This window comes from Helobdella robusta (genome assembly GCF_000326865.2).
Source record: "Helobdella robusta unplaced genomic scaffold HELROscaffold_37, whole genome shotgun sequence".
NCBI classification, from domain to species: domain Eukaryota; kingdom Metazoa; phylum Annelida; class Clitellata; order Rhynchobdellida; family Glossiphoniidae; genus Helobdella; species Helobdella robusta.
The window spans coordinates 609,482-629,245 of NW_008704785.1; the positions used below are offsets into that span (position 1 = coordinate 609,482).

General features: G+C 36.2%; 4 protein-coding genes across 4 annotated transcripts; 1 reads left to right on the forward strand and 3 right to left on the reverse strand.

Annotated features, from left to right (window-relative positions):
• Positions 1-1,783: 1,783 nt before the first annotated feature.
• On the forward strand, positions 1,784-3,452 carry HELRODRAFT_192675 (hypothetical protein). The gene is made up of 3 exons (XM_009023733.1): positions 1,784-2,383; positions 2,522-2,707; positions 3,086-3,452. Exons 1-3 carry the CDS (start codon positions 2,101-2,103, stop codon positions 3,298-3,300), a joined length of 684 nt encoding a protein of 227 aa, XP_009021981.1. The 5' UTR covers positions 1,784-2,100; the 3' UTR covers positions 3,301-3,452.
• Positions 3,453-3,456: 4 nt separating this feature from the next.
• On the reverse strand, positions 3,457-7,110 carry HELRODRAFT_192676 (hypothetical protein; the record flags this gene model as incomplete). The annotated part of the gene is made up of 4 exons (XM_009023734.1): positions 3,457-4,532; positions 4,697-4,886; positions 6,289-6,374; positions 7,044-7,110. 4 exons carry the CDS (start codon positions 7,108-7,110, stop codon positions 4,243-4,245), a joined length of 633 nt encoding a protein of 210 aa, XP_009021982.1. The 3' UTR covers positions 3,457-4,242.
• A 537-nt stretch (positions 7,111-7,647) lies between these two features.
• Positions 7,648-9,741, reverse strand: HELRODRAFT_176275 (hypothetical protein; the record flags this gene model as incomplete). Its single annotated transcript, XM_009023735.1, has 1 exon — positions 7,648-9,741. One exon carries the CDS (start codon positions 9,739-9,741, stop codon positions 7,648-7,650), a length of 2,094 nt encoding a protein of 697 aa, XP_009021983.1.
• A 2,628-nt stretch (positions 9,742-12,369) lies between these two features.
• HELRODRAFT_176276 (hypothetical protein) lies at positions 12,370-17,275 on the reverse strand (the record flags this gene model as incomplete). Its single annotated transcript, XM_009023736.1, has 3 exons — positions 12,370-12,422; positions 14,659-15,840; positions 16,945-17,275. The coding sequence occupies 3 exons, from the start codon at positions 17,273-17,275 to the stop codon at positions 12,370-12,372; spliced, it is 1,566 nt and encodes a 521-aa protein (XP_009021984.1).
• Between the last annotated feature and the right edge of the window lie 2,489 nt (positions 17,276-19,764).

A 19,764-nucleotide genomic window follows, 5' to 3' on the forward strand; every position in this document is an offset into this window, starting at 1 on the left:
TTTTTGATATCATATAAAAAAAAATTATTTCTTTTTAATTTTCTTTGCCTGTTCTTTTTCTTTCCTTTGCTGTTTGGCTTTCTTCTTCTCTTCCTGCGCCAACCTTTTGCTTTTAAGATGGCTAACAAACTTGTAGACGAAGAAAGCTAAATAAGAAATATTTTTTAATTACTGAACAATTAGTTTATAATTTAGCCTATAATTTTAATTACACACACACACACACACACACACAAATAACACACATGCGTAAGCATAATATTTGGGTAAGTAGATTACAACAACAACACACGTTTAGATGACATTTTCCCCGAGATCGAGGGTTGCCGTTTGGCTACCTATGATGAAACCGAAATACCCCTCGATGCCATTCCATCATAAGTAATTTATTTGGCTAATTTTTACGCAGGACGCCCTTCCTTACGCAACCACAGTTATAAGCGGTGGGCCTAGCCTTTGATGATCCAACATCACTCACAAGGCAGTGAGGGTCAGTTTAATGTCATAACCAGGACATTGGGTAAGTAGATTAATTGTAGATATTAGATATTAAACACTAATTTTAATTTATTAAATAAACTAATTAATTAATTAAACCTATTAATGAGATAATAATGATCCCCGGAATGATGAATATGGTGTTGTCAATACCCTCTTTCACTGGTCCCTTGCTGAAGTCCACCATCTTCACCAACTTACTGTTTTTCACTAACTAACTAACTAGCCACAAAATTATTGAATTTATATTTTTTTTATTAAATAGAATACAAAATTAGACTAGAAAAGTACTTTTACTAAATTTTCATCTATTATTCAATTTTGATCTTATAGTTAAAAATTAAAGTGGTTTCAATTTTATTCTAATTTAATTAAGAAGAGTAAATAAAATAAAAAAATTCACCAAATTCACTAAAAACGTTGTGCCACGTAAACAGGGTTTTCAGTTTTAGTTAGCGTATGGAACTCTAAAGCTAAACAAACTGAAACGGGAATAGCGTGGACCCTTGCGCCTAATCTAACAATAAAAATAATAATAAGATATAACAGCCTTGTAAGTTGATGTCGATACAATACTATACAACACTATGCAGTACAGCATATATAATATAGCAACATATATTTTTATGAAAACGTGGTCTTTGCCTATTTTTGGTTTCACAATCTTCTACTAATAATCGTGCACAACGTCACTAATTGTGTACTAATTTGTATGCAACGTCAACAACAGTCACTCACAACTCACAGGTTTACACTACACGTTTAAGTTTAATTTAAATGTATAAGCCAACATATGTTGGTTTAGTAATTAGTTAAGCAGCGTTAAAATATATACAGAATTCATAATATAATATGGTGATGTATAATAATTATGTTATTATATTAATAAAAATGTATATTTCATATAGAAACATATGCAAATGCAACGTATACACACATAGGACCGCAAGTAGCGGGTTCAACTAACGGGCAAAATTACACCTATTAAAAGTGAATTTAAAGATAACATTTTTGTAACGATTTATTCATGGTCAACTTTGCAAATAACTTTAAAGAATTTGCATTCTTGGAAAGTTAAATATTTAAAATATAAGATTTCAACAAATTTAAAACTTGCTTCAAGCGAAAAACCAACAATATTCTCATCAATGATATCTTCATCCGATGATCATCTTCTTCATCATTTGCAAATCACCCCCATTCAAATGATGTTATCATTTCTTTAACGAATGAAATTCCTCGGTGCTTGTTTGTTTGTTGCATCTGCAAATTTTTTCTTCGTAAAATCGTGTTTTGCATTGTGTTTTGCTCACTGATACACGTTTGTAAACTTTAACTTGGAATATAAATTTATTTATTAAGAATGTATTTACATAAATAGTTCAAACGCTTTGAAAACTAATATTTCTTACGCATTTCGTTGACGGATTTCATATGAAAGTTATATACAAATGTAATATACTATTAGATTTACTACAATATTTTATTAGAATTAGCCCAATACATTGGAATATTTGATAACACCTAACAATTCTTAAATGTTTCTTATAATGTGTTGAACGGTTTATACAGAAAATCTCACCGATAGCAACTGCATCAAGAATGATATTAACAGGAACAGCGTTAACATCTTCAATTATCGTCTGCGTGGTTTTAACAGCTATATGCCACCTGATAGCCCTGGTCTCTCCCTATTGGCTGGTTTCCAGCCTAGCAACATCGAGTTCGGATAGTCAGGAAAAACCTGATTTCTCCAACTTGGGTCTTTGGACGATTTGTTTTGAGAAATTCGTACATCCTTATGAGTTGCCACCGAAAGAATATTTCGAATGCCATTCCCTGGCTTCTGAGGAACTGAGTAACATTGTGCAATGGCTTGTCCCAAGTTGGTCAATAAAATGACGATGGTGATGACGATTACGATGACAATAATAATAATAATAATAATAATAATAATGATTATTACTATAATTATAATAATAATTATTATTATTATAACCACAATAACACCGTATTATTACAGATTGGCTGTTTGTCTGTCGCAAACTGGCCATCACATCGACAGTGACCATGACCTTATCGACGGTGATGACGGTATTTCTGCTGCTTTGGTCATCCTACCAGCGTCTGGACAAGTTCTCCCAGAGAAGATTGGAGCTGCTGACCACTGTGGCTCAATACGTCACACCCGTCTGCCTCATTGTCAGCAGTAGGTTCATCTTCATCATTCTACGTGTCGTTCGTTTGCCATTTTTCAGCAATTCCATCGTACTCTATTTGGACTGGCTGGGTTTCGATATATGCGCGCACACATATCACATAGGTTTATACACATTCTCACATACACACAATCTCTCTCTCTCTCTCTCTCTCACACACACACACACACACACACACACACACACACACACACACACACACTGTCTCCCATAATGAACTACATATAACTAGGCAATATTTATAAATTTAGCTTGTTGATATTCATGACGTAGTTATGACGTAATGTTTATATAATATTTATTAATCATGAAATAATTAATATTCATGAATGAGATTAACATTTGCAAACGTCATCATCGTATTCCAGGCATCCTCCTCTTATTAACAGTCTCCATATTTTCCGACAACGCTAAGCGCCATCAGCACCATGAATTTTGGCTGCTGGGTAGTGATGACGTCGAATCATTCGACCTTCACCTCTCTATGTCATGGGTCTTTGAACTTCTGGCCTTTGTGACCTCTTGCCTGACAAGTGCACTTGTCGTCTGGTTTCTTATTTTGAAAAGTCGGGACGAAATTTGATGCAGTACAGATGGCGAGAATTTTTGTAGATATTTGCTTAAATAACTATGTTTAGTTGTTTGTTCTCAATAATTTAGCTGTTTATTTATTTTTTAACAAGCGGATAATGTTATTCTACATTGTTTTAAATGAATTAAATCAGAGAAAGCTTTCAATTTTTGCGAGTTATTAATTAGATCTTCCACATTACGTAACATTGAAAAATATAAATATCGTGTTTCTTGCAACATTCATGCTGTGAGATATATATCAATAAATAAATAAACATACATATCTGCACACACCACAAACACACCACACATACACACACATACACACACACATGCACACACACAAACATACGTACATTTATATATTTATTAAGATATCAGTAACGGAAAATACAAAAATCAGTTTCATGCTCTATGGCAACAATGAAAATTATATGATGAAATTGTAACATCAACGTTTCAACATGAAGAAAGAACGACAAACAAATTGAATGGTCACCATTGTTAATTAACTAAATAAACTAATTAATTAATCGTAATTAATTAATTAGTTTAGTTATGCAAGGTAGCAGATTTGAGAAAATGGACGAAGCGAATTAAAAATTTCAAAATAAAAATTCATGGCAAAGATGATCAATCGTTGTTTTAATAACTTTAAAATGCATTAAAATAGTTTTATCTTCAATGATTGAAAAAATATTTAAGGGAAAAATGTTTGAAAACGACGAAAAAATAACCAACTCGATACATCGAGGCTTTTGATTGAGTTTGTATTGTATATGTATTGATTTGTAGTTGTATTGTATTGATTTGTAGTTGTAATGTATTGATTTGTAGTTGTATTGTATTCATTTGTAGTTGTATTGTATTGCATTGTGTTGTATTATTTGGTGTTTGCATTGTATCGTATCGTTTGCATTTGTGTCGTTTCGTATCGTTATTTCGTATCGAATCAGGGTTTGAAGAGATCGTCGCAAGAACTGCTTTCCAAGTGGCGTCTACGTCTTAGAAGTCGGTTGAACATATCGACAGCCGCCCTATGCAAGCATCCAACCCTACCATCGTTACCCGACCCAGTTTCTGACCCATTTTCATTTGATTGGTCGTTTTGATTGCTAGCACAGCCCTTTCTTAGCCTGATTTGTCTGGTCACCCCAACGAGAAGGTCGTCCACTTTGTGGTCCAGCAGGGCCGATACTTCGATGAACTTGCAGTGCCGTTTGTGGGCCAGGCTCTTGCCATCTAGCAAGGAACAAATTTCAAGGTTTATTTCTTGAAATTATTGAAAAAATAAAAACGAATTCAACATACTTTTTTTTTATAAATGTATGATTTCATATCGACTGATCACAAAGCCAACACATGCAACAACTTAAAACTCATTTCCTGCCCATCCCTACTCCTACCTTCTTCAGAGATTATCCGGTTCCTGACGATATCCTGCTTATTTCCGACCAGGATAACGACGTTGTGGCGTTTGGCAGGCCTCAAGTCCTGCAGCTGATTCTGGGCGAATACGTAGGAGTTCCGATCTGTAATGGAGTAGACGACTAAGAAGGCATCCGCTTGTATGAAGCCATCCTTTTTCTTCGGACCCTGGCGTGGAATTTTAAATGACGTCATTAATTAATTATTCGCGATTAATTAATCAATTAATTAATTAATTAATCACGTGGATATCGCGTTGTAATGATGATGAAACCGATGATGAAATCGATGAAGATAGTAATGAAAAAAATGAAGATTGTGATGACAAAAATGGTGATAACGATGACGACGACATTAGCGGCAGTGATGAAGACGACGACGATGATGAGGATGATAAGGACTAAAATTTGCATGCATCATTAAAAAGATTTATTGAAGGAGGGACGCGGAGAACTTTTCAGATGTCATGTTATGCCATGTCCTGTCATGTTCTGTCAAGTCGGCATGTCTCGTTATGTTGCGTCGTGTCTCGTTACGTTGTGTCTTGTCTCGTTAAGTCGCGTCGTGTCTCGTTAAGTCGCGTCGTGTTTCGTTCAGTCGTTTTATGTCTCGTTAATTCCTTTATACGAGACAAATTTTTTTTTTCAAATGGTCGACGACGATGATGAAAATGATGATTATGGAGAAGACAATGACGACGACGACTAACCCTAACCCGAACGACCGCAGTGATGATGATGATGGTGAGTTATTCATTCATTTATCAATCAATCAATCAATCAACCAACCAATCAATTAACCAATCAACCAATTAGCCAACCGCATTTAATTAATTTATATGGTGAAAACTATTTAAAGAGAACGTGTGCTATATTCATGACACTGATGTTGACGATGATGATAAAAATGATGATAATAATGATAACAATAATAATATAAATCGTTAGTGAAGTGATCTGAATAAAGGTCAATCTGATTTGACCTCTTTAGTACATCTTACCATACATACATCACGCACGCACACACGCACACACACACGCACACACACACACAAAATTTAATTAGATAGCACGATACATCATTTATGATGACGACGACGATGATGATGACGATGATGAAGATGATGATGAATTGGAGGAAGAGAAAGATGAAGACGACGAAGATGACAGTGTGGTAATGGAGAATCTCTTAAAAGCACAGTTATTCCTAATGGCCGACGCTGATCTTAAAAGCAGTGACAGAACTGGAAATAAAATGGAAAGAAAAAGTAGTTAAATTACTACTACTACTACTGCTGCTACTACCACTGGGGTTACTGCTACTACTGCTGCTACTACTACTACCGCTGACGCTACTACCACTACTTCTATTTCTGCAGCTGCTGCAACTACAAAACTACTAATGTTTCTACCCCACGATCATCAGTAACAGCAAAACAAATGGCAACATCGTTACCGTCAACAACAACATCATCATCATCATCAACAACAACAGCAACAACAACAGCAACGACAATAATAATAATAATAATAATGATAATAAAATTGACAACAATAACAACAACACTAACTTGCGTTCCAGGCATATCAATGAATTGTAGTAAGGATTCTTCACCGTCAATTTGCACCGAAACTATTTTGTTCGTTGGCTCGTCATCTGTTATGATGACGTCACGTTACATTAAATTTACATTACATTACGTCATAATACGTAATGATATGGTATAGGTAATGTTGGTACGGTAAGTACATTCATTGCATAACATTACGTGGTGCTACATTTAGCCTTAGTACATTAAATCTGTTTACTTACTAATGCAAAAATTGATAACAACAACAACAACAACAACAACGACAACAACAACAACAACAACGACAACAACAACAACAACGACGACAGCAACAACAACATTTTCTAACTAAAATTCAAGGGTTTAAAATAAAAAAAATTCAAGAAAAATTCAGTTCTTCAAATCAATGGTTGCATAAGGAGCGTCAGTTGTTTACGACTTCAAGAGTAACTCGATATATTGACAGACAGTGATCTCAAAGTAATTGAAGTAGTTAGTAAGTAGTTACTTGATGAAAACACAAACACAAACACACACACACACACACACACACACACAAACACACACAACACACACACACACACAATTATCCTTCTACCAAGGTCCGTTTATATCAGGCCGGATTTAAATTGAATCAAAATACCAAAAGTCGTTTGTAGATTGGTTTGTCAGTATGTATATGACTGTGTGTGTGTGTATATATGTGTGTCAGTCTGTGTGTGTGTATGTGCGTGTGTACGTGTTTGTTTATTTACTCACCAATTTCAGCGGCGCTCGTATAGGAACCAGTGGCTCTCGTTGGTCCCAGCCATCCATCAACATGGTGGTCGAAATGTTGATCACGTGACGAGGAAATAAATAAAGATGGAGAAATAAAAATGGGGTGAGGATTAGAAAGCCACGGAGGAACAGAAAAATGGTAAAAGTAGAGAGAGAGAAAGAGAGAGGGAGAGAGAGAGAAAGAGAGAGGGAGAGAGAGAGAGAGAGAGAGAGAGAGATTGAGACACACGATACAGCATTGTTTGCATATTTTTTTAGAAATTTTTAAAATTTGTGTTACTTCTGCATTGACATAATGTAAGTTTCGGCGTTAATTTAAAAATTACAATATTTTCCATTACCTGCAAGAAATTATATTTAAAATGTATCATGGGGCGTTGAAATTTACAAAAAGAAAAATTTTTTAATCAAACACGTAAAAGATGGTCCGCTCTGCATATATTCAAATGCTACAAAAAATTGTTCTTCATTTCCGTGGCCAATGTTTTTTAAAATACTTTTTAAACCTTTTAAAAGAAATTTTTATTATTAATTTAGAAACCATTAAATAGGATTGGATTGAATTGGAACGCTCTGTTCTCAATCTTCAGAACCAGTGGAGCCGACTGTCTTTATATATTTATCTTGCGAACTGCTGCCTTCGTCATCTGGCATCTCTTCAACGCTGTCTTCTTCTACACTCCCCCTTTCCTTCTGGCTGGTTCTCGCAAAGAAGATGAACGCCAGGAAGGAAAGGACGATCATGATGGCCGAGTGTATGGCTGCGAAGGTGTACATTTTGTTTGAAAAACTTACGAAAATGGGCTTTCTGGTGAAGTTATCTTCATCCCCGTCGATAATTTCATCAAAATCTGTAGTTGTGGGAGTACTAGCACCGATGGTTTGAAGGTTTTTGCTCTTGGTGGCTGGAATTTCATCACTTGCTCTTCTCCACGTAGTTGAGAGGTTGTTGTGATCTTCCCTGTGGGAGATGCTTGTATCATAAATTAGGTATGATTGGTAGTGACCTATAGCACAATAGTCAACTGGCATTTCACCGCTCACTGTTAAATGGTTTGCACAAAAACATTTAAAACCAGCATGAAGTACCGCAAAGTTGAACGAACGTTGACATCTTTCTTGGCATTGCTCTTCGGACAAACCTATTTCATAAAGCTCATGTTCCATGGTCACTTTTCTGAAACATCTGTGAAACGTTAGGTGGATAATCTGAAGTTTGTCCCATTCCGTACAGCTGACGACAGTTGTTCTTCCTGTTTTCATCTCCGTGCACTTCCTCTCCTGCCCGCATCTTCCGTTGAGGAGGTCGCATCCAACTTCATACACTTCAAATCCTTCTAACGCCATTTTAGAGGATGCTGTATCTGAAGGTTCGATGATGACAAATCTGGAAAGCAGCGTGAAGTTATTGCAGATTACAATCAGGGGTTGTGAGCCCCGGATTGCCTGCTGATCAGGTCCATAGCCACAAAGCTTCAGTGCATTTCTTGCATCTACTTTTGTTTCAACGTTAAAAGATTCATTAAGTTTCACTGCTAATTTATTTGCTCGATTGAACATTTTCTTATCCAAACTGATTCGCTCATGAGCTCTAACAAATCCAACGCAGTAGAAGTAAAGAAGATCTACAGCCATCCAAGTCGAACTCTCATCATCGACCTCAGCAGACCTGTATCCACCGTCGTTTAAATATTTCGCTTCGAAGCCAAACTTGTTTGATACAGAACTGAGATAGAATTTTTTACCTGCGGCCAAATTATGTCTGAAAACCTCACACAGGTACCTCCTGTTCCTAACAGTTCCGTGCGGACAGACGCATTCAGTGTATTGAAACTCGTTGACCGTAGACACGACACATTTCATCTCGCTACCGCAACCTCCATTGTTCGTCGTGCAATCTCTCTCCCTGCATGAATCGCCTTTCCAGCCTTCGTCGCATACTTTGCAAGATTTTATTTCGTAAATGTTCGCTGTCGTGTTTAGTTTTGTTCTCTCTGCTACTGATCCATCGTGCGAACAGTGCGAATATGCCGACGTACCTCTCTGAAAATCGTACTGAAATCGTGTGCCGTACAAGATGTTGTTGTTATCTACGTCGCCAGCATAACGACAGCCACAAATCTCATTCCTATCCTCTGGGCAGTAATGATCGCAGATAAGTTGAGACCTACTGGGCGTGAAATCATCGTAGTCATGCAAGCAGTTGCATTCGCCGTCTATCATATTTGTGAAGTGAGTTATGTTTATCTCAATGCAAAAGTGCGCACAAGCCTCAAGAGTGTGGGAAACATTAGATCTTAAAATGAACTGTTTCGTCCAGTTGAGATTGGAAGCGAAGAGATCATCATGCATCACTCGTGGCTTACCTTTATAAACGGAGAACACCTCCCTACCACCACAGTCATCGCCAGCGGAGCACGAGACATTACAATGAGATGAAGATACTGCCGAGTCTAGCCTCGTGGTGCAGTAACATTGGGAGCCATTCTTCAGGGCCAGCAGGTTGTTTCGCTCTTCTCTGCAGTGCTTCTGACACGTACTAACACTATCTACAATGGAATGTCTCGTTGGTAGGATGAATTTGTAGCAACCTATGTAGGAAGATTTCAGGTCAAAAAGTTCCGAATATTTCAATGTGAAGATTGTCAAAATTAAACATTTTTTTTTAAACATTTGAAGTTAAAAACCTACGTAAAATAAAGCCTACCAAATGAAACATTAATGTGCATAGTGTTTAGAAATAAATTTGATGTTTACATAGAATGGTCACGAAACAACAGAAGATTATTTATTTATTTATTCATTTATTCACGTAAATCTGTAATGGGTCACAATCATTTTTTTTATTTTAATACAAACGAATTTGGGTCATTCATTCAACATTTATTTGACTTTCACACTTTATTTAAATAAAATATGTAAATAAATTATTGTATAAGCTAGGTGAAAATTTCATTTAATATATAGTTTCTGGTTATACGATTTCAATTTAAATCATTTGTTTCTTAATTGCTAAAATTTAAAATGGAAAGTTTTTTCGACTGATGAGAGGCAGTGAATGAAATTGCACCTACATGCCACGCTACGAATAAATTGTTTGGCTCTTAACGATTCATCATTTCATTCTATTTAAAAATAATCTCACGAAATGAACTTTATATCAATTATTAAAAGGCAAATTCGTTCATTCGTACTATAAGATAAAAACTTTGCTAAATATCCGACTGTACAAACAAACATGTGTTGTAAAAGTATTCATGTTTGTTTGTATATTTGTACACATAAATGTACATTTGTATAGATGTACAGATGTGTGTACGTATGTATGTATTTAAGTTTCTACCACATGTTCATTTGAGCCTGGCGTCTCATCTGATCCGTAGCTTGCAACCGCAACTGCAACCGCAACTGCAACCGAATCAGGCGAGATTACTATGGTTGATCCCCTGTAAATATTCTAAGCCAATTTTCTTGTTTCTCATTCTCACTCTCTCTCTCTCTCTCTCTCTCTTTGTGTATCTGTGTGTGTGTGTGTATGTGTACATTTTGGTACTTCATCCTTTCTTCATCATTTATCAATTTATGTACCGCATAACGACTCATTTAGCGTTCGTTCATTCTATCAGCTTTTCATTCAATTGGCAACATACATAATGTCTTTGGCGCAGACGTGTGTATGTATGTGTATTTGTATGTATAGTAATAGAAGTAGTAGTAGTGGAAATTGTAGTAGTAGTAGTAGTAGTAGTAGTAGTAGCAGCAGCAGCAGTAGTAGTAGTAGTAGCAGTAGTAGTAGTAGTAGTAGTAGTAGTAGTAGTAGTAGTAGTAGTAGTGCTAACAATTTCTGTTGCCGTTTTTAAAATATTGTCGGAGTGACTAAAAGTAGATGGATGCATATTTCAAATGGCGCGTATAAGTCTTGTCCAAACGTATATATGTCTGTCTGTCTGTGTCTGTTTGTGTGTGTGTGTTTGTGTTTGTGTGTGTGTGTTTGTGCGTGTGTGACTGAGTGTGTATCCGTTTTTGTGTGCAACAATTAATATGAAATAAGTAAACAAGTAAAAACTGCTGAGAATAAAATTAATGGCAATCAAATTTAATGATTCGTGAACGTCATGGTATAGATTAAATTGCGAAATGCATTCTCTCTCTCTCTCTCTCTCTCTTTCTCTATCTCTCTTTCAATCTCTTTCTCTCTTTCACTTCTTTTCTTTTTTTTTCTTATCCGTGTTTCTATTTCTTTTTCTTTCTTCTATTTTTTCACATTTTTTCTTATTTCTTTTTATAATTTTTCTTCTGTCTCTCTCCCTCTCTCTAACTTTCTCTGTCACGCACTGTCTCTCACTTTTTTATTTCTCTCTCTCTCTTTTTCTTTCTCTCTCTCTCTCTCTTTTTAAATTAAACAATGCTTGTGTGCAACATTATTCAACACCACTTGCAGATACTCGCATGTCTAGAAGAAGATAATAAAAATACTACTGCCAAAACTATTACCACCACCACCACCACCACTACTAATACTACAACAACAACAACAACAACAACAACAACAACAACTACTACTACTACTACTACTACTATTACTACTATTACTGCTACTAGTACTACTACTACTACGGCTACTACTACTACTTTTATTACAACTAACAATAAATCAATCCAATCTATGACAGATAGTTAGTAAATTTAAAATGACACAAAAACACCAAAATATTTAGGCTCATAGCAAAAAATAATAATTATAATTTGGAACAAAATGGCGACGGTGTGTGTGACGTCACAGAGCTCGGAGCAATAACGGTGTTGTGGATGTCGAATGTGAGTCAATTTATTCCAAGTTGTTGCTATATTGTCATTGTTATTATTTGTTGGCTTTCTACGTTTGTGTTTGTAAGTGTGCGTGCGTGCGTGCGCGTGTGTGCGTGTGTATATGTGTGTGTTCGTGCAAATGTATTCATTTATTCCCGTTTTTCGTTCTTTCATTCCTTCGTTCGTCTATTCGTTCATACTTCTTTTGTAGTTTTGCTACTACTTTGTTATATGTTTTTGTCATTGTACGTTAGCTGACTACGTTTGTGTTTGTAAGTGTGTGTGCGTGTATGTGTGTGTGTATGTGTGCGTGTATGTGTTACACTAGCATTATTACTAAAAATGACAAAAAGTAGAGTAGTACTAGTATATGTGTTACTGGTAGTAAATATAACCGGATATAAAGCAATAGTAGTACTGGAATGATCCTAAAAGGTAGATAACATCTTAATGGCTGTTGTCCGATGAATACATTACATCGCTAGCATTCCATCATTTTACAACGTTCGTATTTTTGTATTTAGGGTATTTGTGTGTATGTATGCCTGTAGGTGTGTGTGTGTGTGTGTGTGTGTGTGTGTGTGTGTGTGTGTGTGTGTGTGGTGATCAAAAATCTCTAATTAATCAATTGTGGAGTTTAATAATTTAATATTTGAATAAATTGATCATTCAAGTTTTATTTCATTTAGTTTAACATTAACTCATTCATTCTTTCGTTTCATTGGTTTATTCCTTCATAAAAATATCATTTATTTATTCATTAAAAAATATCATAAAAATATCATTTATTTATTCATTAATTCGTTTATTAATTAATTAATTAATTAATTAATTAATTAATTAATTAATTAATTCGTTCATTCGTTCGTTCGTTCGTTCATTCATTCATTCATTTATTCATTCATTCATTCTTTCAATCAGTTGTTTGAATCTAAATTGATTAGTCGACCGGCCGGCCAGCCGACCGACGACAACAGCAGCAAATAGGATTAGCAGCGCCGCAAGTAGCGATAGTAGCGACGACGAACATTAATCTTATAATGAAAAATAATACATTTCCTTTCTATCAATCGATCGACGCGTAGGAAGTCAGCAACAATTAAAATGGCAAAAGTTATCGACGGATTTCATCTTCAGCGTCTTCTCGCTTCCTTTCTCCTTTATTTTCTTTCACACTTTCTACTTTTCTCTCTTCTATGGCCGCTTAATCTTCCTTACCCTCTTTCTCTACCTTTTGTCTACACCACCATTTAACTCCTCATGATGCCACTCCCTACCATCCATTTTCAACATCTTCTTACCTCCAACTTTTTTCTCCCATTCAAATTTTTTTATCCTATGACCTTTCCATACTTTTTTATTCTATGCCCTCTTACTTCTTCTTCTATGATCCCTTTCTTTTTCTCTTCTATGGCCCCTTTCTTCTTCTTCTATCGTCCCTCCTTCTTTCTCTTCTATGGCCCTTTCCTTCTTCTTCTATGGCTCCTATCTTTTTGATTGTTGCCACATTGTTTTTTGGTCCTTTTCTTTTATTTCCTTTTTTGTCATTTCTGAGTTTTTTCATCTCCTATTTTTTTTTAAGTTTCCACCTCTTCTTTCTCTTTATTTTTCTCTCTCTCTCTCGCTCTCTTTCTTTCTCTCTCTCTCTCTCTCTTTCTCTCGTTATAATTTGAACACCTGGTGGTTATTTTTACAAAGCGCGACGACTGCCTTTTGTTGTATTGCTATTGCCGTTGTTAATTTATTGACGTTTGTGATTGTTGTTGTTGTTTATTGTTTCGTTGTTGATGTCGTCGTCGTTGTTTATTGTTTTATTATTATTGTTGTTATTATTGCTAATGTTTTGGTGTTTTTTATTCTTTGTTTGTGCGAAATTTTTATTCGTGGCTCAGGATTAATTATTCTACTTTTATCGTGTTTTTATTATCACCATTAATATCATCTTTCTTTTTTATTATCGTTCACATTGACGTCACCATCATCCCCATCATCATCATCATCATCATCATCATCATCATCATCATCATCATCATCATCATCATCATCATCATCATCATCATCATCATCATCATCATCATCATCATCATCATCATCATCATTGTCGTTGTCATCATTATCATCATCAACAACAACATCAAGACAGAAGACCGTGCTACTCAAAGGATGGCCAACACCGACTCATAAAATAGAAAAGGCAGAAGGTAGTTTGCTCAGGTCGAGTCCCTGCATTTCTCTTAAAAGCTACAAAACAACAATCAACAGTAAAGTCAGCTGTAACTGTCGTAACTGTCGTGACGATGCTACCCACCTATTTAGCAGCTGCCCGAACAACCCTACCACATCTCACGGTAATAGATCTCTGACGAAATCCGGTTGCTGTGGCCAACTGGCTCCAGCCCCGTCTGGACTCCTCTGGCGATGTTTGAAGCGAGGCAACAACAACAACAACAACATCAACAACAACATCAACAACAACATCAACAACATCATCAACAACAACATCAACAACATCATCAACAACAACATCAACAACATCATCAACAACATCATCAACAACAACATCAACAACAACATCAACAACAACATCAACAACATCATCAACAACAACATCAACAAAATCATCAACAACAACATCAACAACAACATCAACAACATCATTATTACTGACAACAACAACGACAAAAAATTATAAACAGCGCTCTCGAAAACTTGACAAAAAACTCACTGAAAAGAATTTTTTGACAAAAAATAAAGAGAAATAGAAAAAAAATAGGGACGCACCCATGTCGTTGTTTTCATTATTGGCCAAGTATTCAGAGGTCAACATTTGGTGGGTCAAGGTCGTCTTCCCTACCCCGGTCATGCCCATGACGACGACCTTGTAAACCACAACATCGTCTTCATCGTGACTGCGATTTATCGTTACGTCGTTTTGCAGCAAAATGTTGTTGTGGTCGTCATCGTCGTCGTTGTTGACGCCACCATCATTTTCCTGGTGGTGTCCGTTGTGGTAGGTGACGTGGCCACCATCCTCACAAACGTTGTCGTTTAGCTGGTCCGTGGTTTGGTGTTGAGTATGATTGTTGTTGTTGTTGATGTTGTTGATGTGACGCTGTTTGGTTGTGAGCGTTGAAGCAGATAATGACGTTGTTGCTTGAATGTTGTTGTTTTGTTGTTGATATTGTTGTTGGTGTGACTGCTGCTGTTGCTGATACTTGCCGCTGACGCGTTTGCCGGCGTGGTCGTCGTCTTGGGACTGAAACTGTCTGCTGAATTTCGAGTTTTTCAGTGGTAGTTTGTTTCGTTTGTTGATGTTGTTGCTTGAGTCGTTGATATCGTCATCATCGTCGTTGTTGTTGTCGTAGTTGAATTCAGTGATGGCTAGATGACTCGCGGAGTTGCTGTAAAGTTTTCGGTTGTTCTTATTCGTTGCTGCTGCTGCTGCTGTTGTTTTTAACTTCAAGGAAGATTTGTTGATGCTACCGTTACTGATGTTGTTGTGGATGTTGTTGTTGACGTTGCTGCTGTTGTTGTTGTGTACTCCTCGAAGACTTCCGCTTCGATTGTTGTTCATTAGATTGTTGTTGATGTTTATGCTGTTGTTTTCAAAAAAATGCTTCGATTGATCTCTTGCGAGTGGCGATATGATGCTGCTACCAGCACGACAACTTCTCGGCCTAGCTCCCGCCAAGCCATCTCCAACTTTTCGAATCTTAATCGAATCTCCTCTGTTGATTATATTTCCATCTTTCGTACTGAAGTTTCTCACTCTTAACACACTTCGATCGTTCAACGCGTTTGGTGGTTCAGGTGGTAGCTGTTGCAGCTGCTGTAGCTGTTTGGGTCGTTGCTGCTCCCCCTTCCGTCTGCTGGGCATCGTCATGTTTCGTTGCCTCGATAATTTCCCGCTGGATGTCGCTTCATCTTCTGCTTCCTCTTTCTCTCCGCTGGCTTCTGGCCGACCTGTGTGTACACAAAAACGTACTCACAAGCATACATACACGCATACATACAAAGATACTCACGGACACACACACACACTCACACACACACAACGGCAGCAAGCTGGTTCATTTTATACGCAGGATATTTTGGCTCTGTTTTCAAATTGGCTACTGTTCAAAAATTGCGCAGATTGCACGCACGCACACACACGCACACTGCATGCAAACAACAACAAGCTCACGCACACACACACACACGCACACACACACACACACACACACACACGTTCATTAATACATTACAAACATTACAGCCACCGAATCGTGTAGCGACTTAGGCTTATACTTCTTATGCGTGCTTTGCCGCAGAATTACATGCGTCTCTACGTAGAAAAATATTTTAACGGTAAAAATTTTAAAAACCTTTAAAAAATTTTAATTTAAATTTTAAATCACATAAGACAGGAAGAGAACGTCATAAATTTTAAAATAATTACAAGACAGCATAAACAAGGCAGCAACAAAATACCATCACAACGGCAGAACAACAACAACATGTCCAACAACAACAACAACAACAACAACATGTCCAACAACAACAACATGTCCAACAACAACAAAATTGTCCAACACAAACAACACTCCTAACAACAGACGCAACTACATGCGTTGCGTACATAAACAAACCGCGGAAACTGAAAAATTTATTTGAACGTAAAGAATATGAATGTGATGTGAGAAGAACTTTTGGAATTTTAGGAAAGTTTCAAACACACAAACACACACACAAACAAACACACAAACGAACATACAAGCATACACACAGAACAGCATACAACATGAAATATAACGATATAAATAACAACAAAATCTAAAACATAAACAAGGTACACGTAAATAACGTGGACAAACATTAATGTAAGCGACGAAAGTATATAGCATCGTAAACAACTTGGAAAACAACAACAGAAACAACAACAGCAACAACAACAGCAGCAACAATAACAACAACAACAGCAGCAGCAACAACAGTAGCAGCAGCAGCAACAACAACAGCAACAGCAACGACAACAACAGCAGCAACAGCAGCAGCAACAACAACAACAACATCAACAGCAACAACCTTCTCTAGGGCTCCTCCTACTAGCTCTGTACGAGTGTGCTCTATGCAGACCAGCACCACAGCCGCCAATATCCGAACCTAAAAAGTTATTATTTTCAACGTCGTCTCTTCCGACATTTCTGTTGTTGCCGCCATATTGTCTCTGAGTGACGTCATCATAATCGTCATCGTCGTTTTCGCGCCGTTTTGTTGCGCCTAGCGGAACTTTTTTGATGGATTTTCGCAGTAAACCGCTTCTCGCCAACTCCAAGTATTCGGATTCGACACCGAGTGATCGAGCCTTGAACATCGCAAACTCGTCTATCTCTTCTTCTTTTTCTGCGGTCGCCATTTCTCTGTTGTTGTTGTTCTGTTGTTGCTGATGTTGTTGTTGTGGTTGATGTTGTTGTTGTTGCTGATGTTGTTGCTGATGTTGTTGTTGTGGTTGTTGTTGCTGCCTGCTGTCGTTATAGTTTAGATTTTAGTTGTTTGGTTTGCTGTGTTTGCAGTTTTAGCGCGAGTTTTTCCGTAGATTAATCGTACGCATTAAGAGAGTTCATGATTTATGTGATTTTTTGTTGAGGGCTATGACGTTTTTGTTGATGTTGCCAGCTAGTTCTGATGATGACGACGACGACGATGATGATGTTGTTGTTGACTATGATGGTAATAACGTTTTGTTGTTGTTGTTGTTGTTTGGCTTGTTCATTCGTTGTCTATATACCATAATTTGCTATTGGTCATTCTTGCTTAATTAAATGTTTTATTCTATGTTAATTTAATGTTAACTGTATATATATATATATATATATATATATATATATGTGACGTAAGTATGAAAATGTCATTGAAAATAGTACAATATGATTTCGAGGAGTTATATTGCGGCATGTTTGTTATGGTTTCTTTGATGTGCACATTTTCCTTTCATAATGATGACGACTGTGCTGGATCTGACGCACATCTAACTATTCTCGTGTGTGTGTATGTGCGCGCGTATGTGTGTGCGTGCGTGTGGTGTGTGTGTTTGTGTGTATGTGGATTGTGTGTGTGTAATTTTTAACCATGTGACAACTTCAACCAGGCCTAACAAGACATGTTAATTAAAACTATAAAAAAAATAAAATATTTCTTTTTAGGAAAAAGAAAAAACGAATTTTTTTAATTAAACTTCACAGCCAAAGCTGTGAAAGCAAAAACTTAAAAATGTGTGAGGCAGTTACAACCGTAACAACTGTTACAACCTTCAAGTTTAATTTGTTTTAAAATTTGTTCAAATTCGTTCAAATTTATATTATTTTTAACATTATTCTCTAGACATCTATATAAAACTTGATAAGTAATATTTAAAATAGTTTTAAAATACGTTTGACTTTATTACAAATCTCAAAAAAAAATGTTTAACTGGATGAGATACCACCGCAAATTTAAATCAGTTAAACATAAAAAAAACCAGGTTTTAATTTCTCTGATGGCTTGTCAGAAAACATAGGTATGCGTGTGTGTTTTAATTTACTTGGGTCGTTTATATCTTGTTAATCATGGATATATATCAAACTTTATATTATATATAGGTATCATGTATCATATTATTATATATCATATATATATATATATATGTATCATTTGTATAATGGACATATATCACATATTAAATAGTATATATTCTGTGACATTAAAATACATTGGCTGGAAACTATCAACAAATAATTGATATTACCTAGAAGATAAATTGTTCTGAATGGAGTAATAAGAAACATATATGTAACGATGAAATGATATCAACATTACATCATTCTAACATTGTTATAAAACATCCTTTTACATGATTTCATCAAAGGAGTAGTGATAGCATCCGCAGAAGCAGCAGCATCAACAGCAGCAGCAGCAGCAGCAGCAGCAGCAGTAGTAGTAGTAGTAGTAGTAGTATTAGTAGTAGTAGTGGTGGTAGTAGTAGTAGAAGCAGCAGCAGCAGTGGTTTGAAATGCGTTGAGAGTAACACTTCAGCATACTCCTAGCCAATTGATGCACATTCTAATATATTTTCAACGTTTAATGAAAATCTCATTTCTAGCACTTAAGCACTATCTAGAGGACTATCATAAGATGAATTGCAGGGTAGTGTAGGGGTAAAGTTCCCGGTCTTACTACTGCAGTGGCTGTGTTTGAATACAAAGCGATTCTTTCTTATAAAAGGTCTTTATTGGAAACATCGAGTTGACTGGTAAGATTAAATCAACATAATGAATGGACAAATATTGTTCTGTACAGATATAATCAAGAAAAAAAATTATCATTATTATTATTGTTATAAGCAGTAGTAGTAGCAGTTGTGGTAGTAGCTGCAGTAGTATGTAGGTAGTTGTAGTAGGTAGTAGTAGTCATATTTTCATAAGTATAATTAAGAATTGTAATTCGTTAGAATGTCTAAAAGCAATAGAGTACAATAGAGTACATGCCACACGGTAGATAGGATACATCGGCTGGTGTCGCTTTGCTACTTATGTTACTGTTATTGATTTTAAAAAGAGGAGCTATCCACTTCTCATAAATAACATTAAGTACTCTTAGTACAGGAAGACTACACGCCAAAAAAATAATAATAATAATAGTAATAATAATTATCATCATCGTCGTCATCGTCATCATCATCATCATCATCATCATTATAGCAAATGAAAACCACACAATGCTCGGAACGTATGATAACCAAATTAAAACCAAACACGATGCATACACAAATACATACATGCGTATAAGCACACACAGACACGCGTACATCCATGCATACATATAAACGTACACACACACACACACACACACACGCAAACATACATATAC

Bases quoted from the DNA above. Each gene is read 5' to 3' on its own strand.
- HELRODRAFT_192675 (XM_009023733.1), top strand. From the start codon at position 2,101: ATGATATTAACAGGAACAGCGTTAACATCTTCAATTATCGTCTGCGTG. The intron at 2,384-2,521 runs GTTGGTCAATAA...GTATTATTACAG, and splicing joins TGTGCAATGGCTTGTCCCAA to ATTGGCTGTTTGTCTGTCGC. The intron at 2,708-3,085 runs GTAGGTTCATCT...ATCGTATTCCAG, and splicing joins CGTCTGCCTCATTGTCAGCA to GCATCCTCCTCTTATTAACA.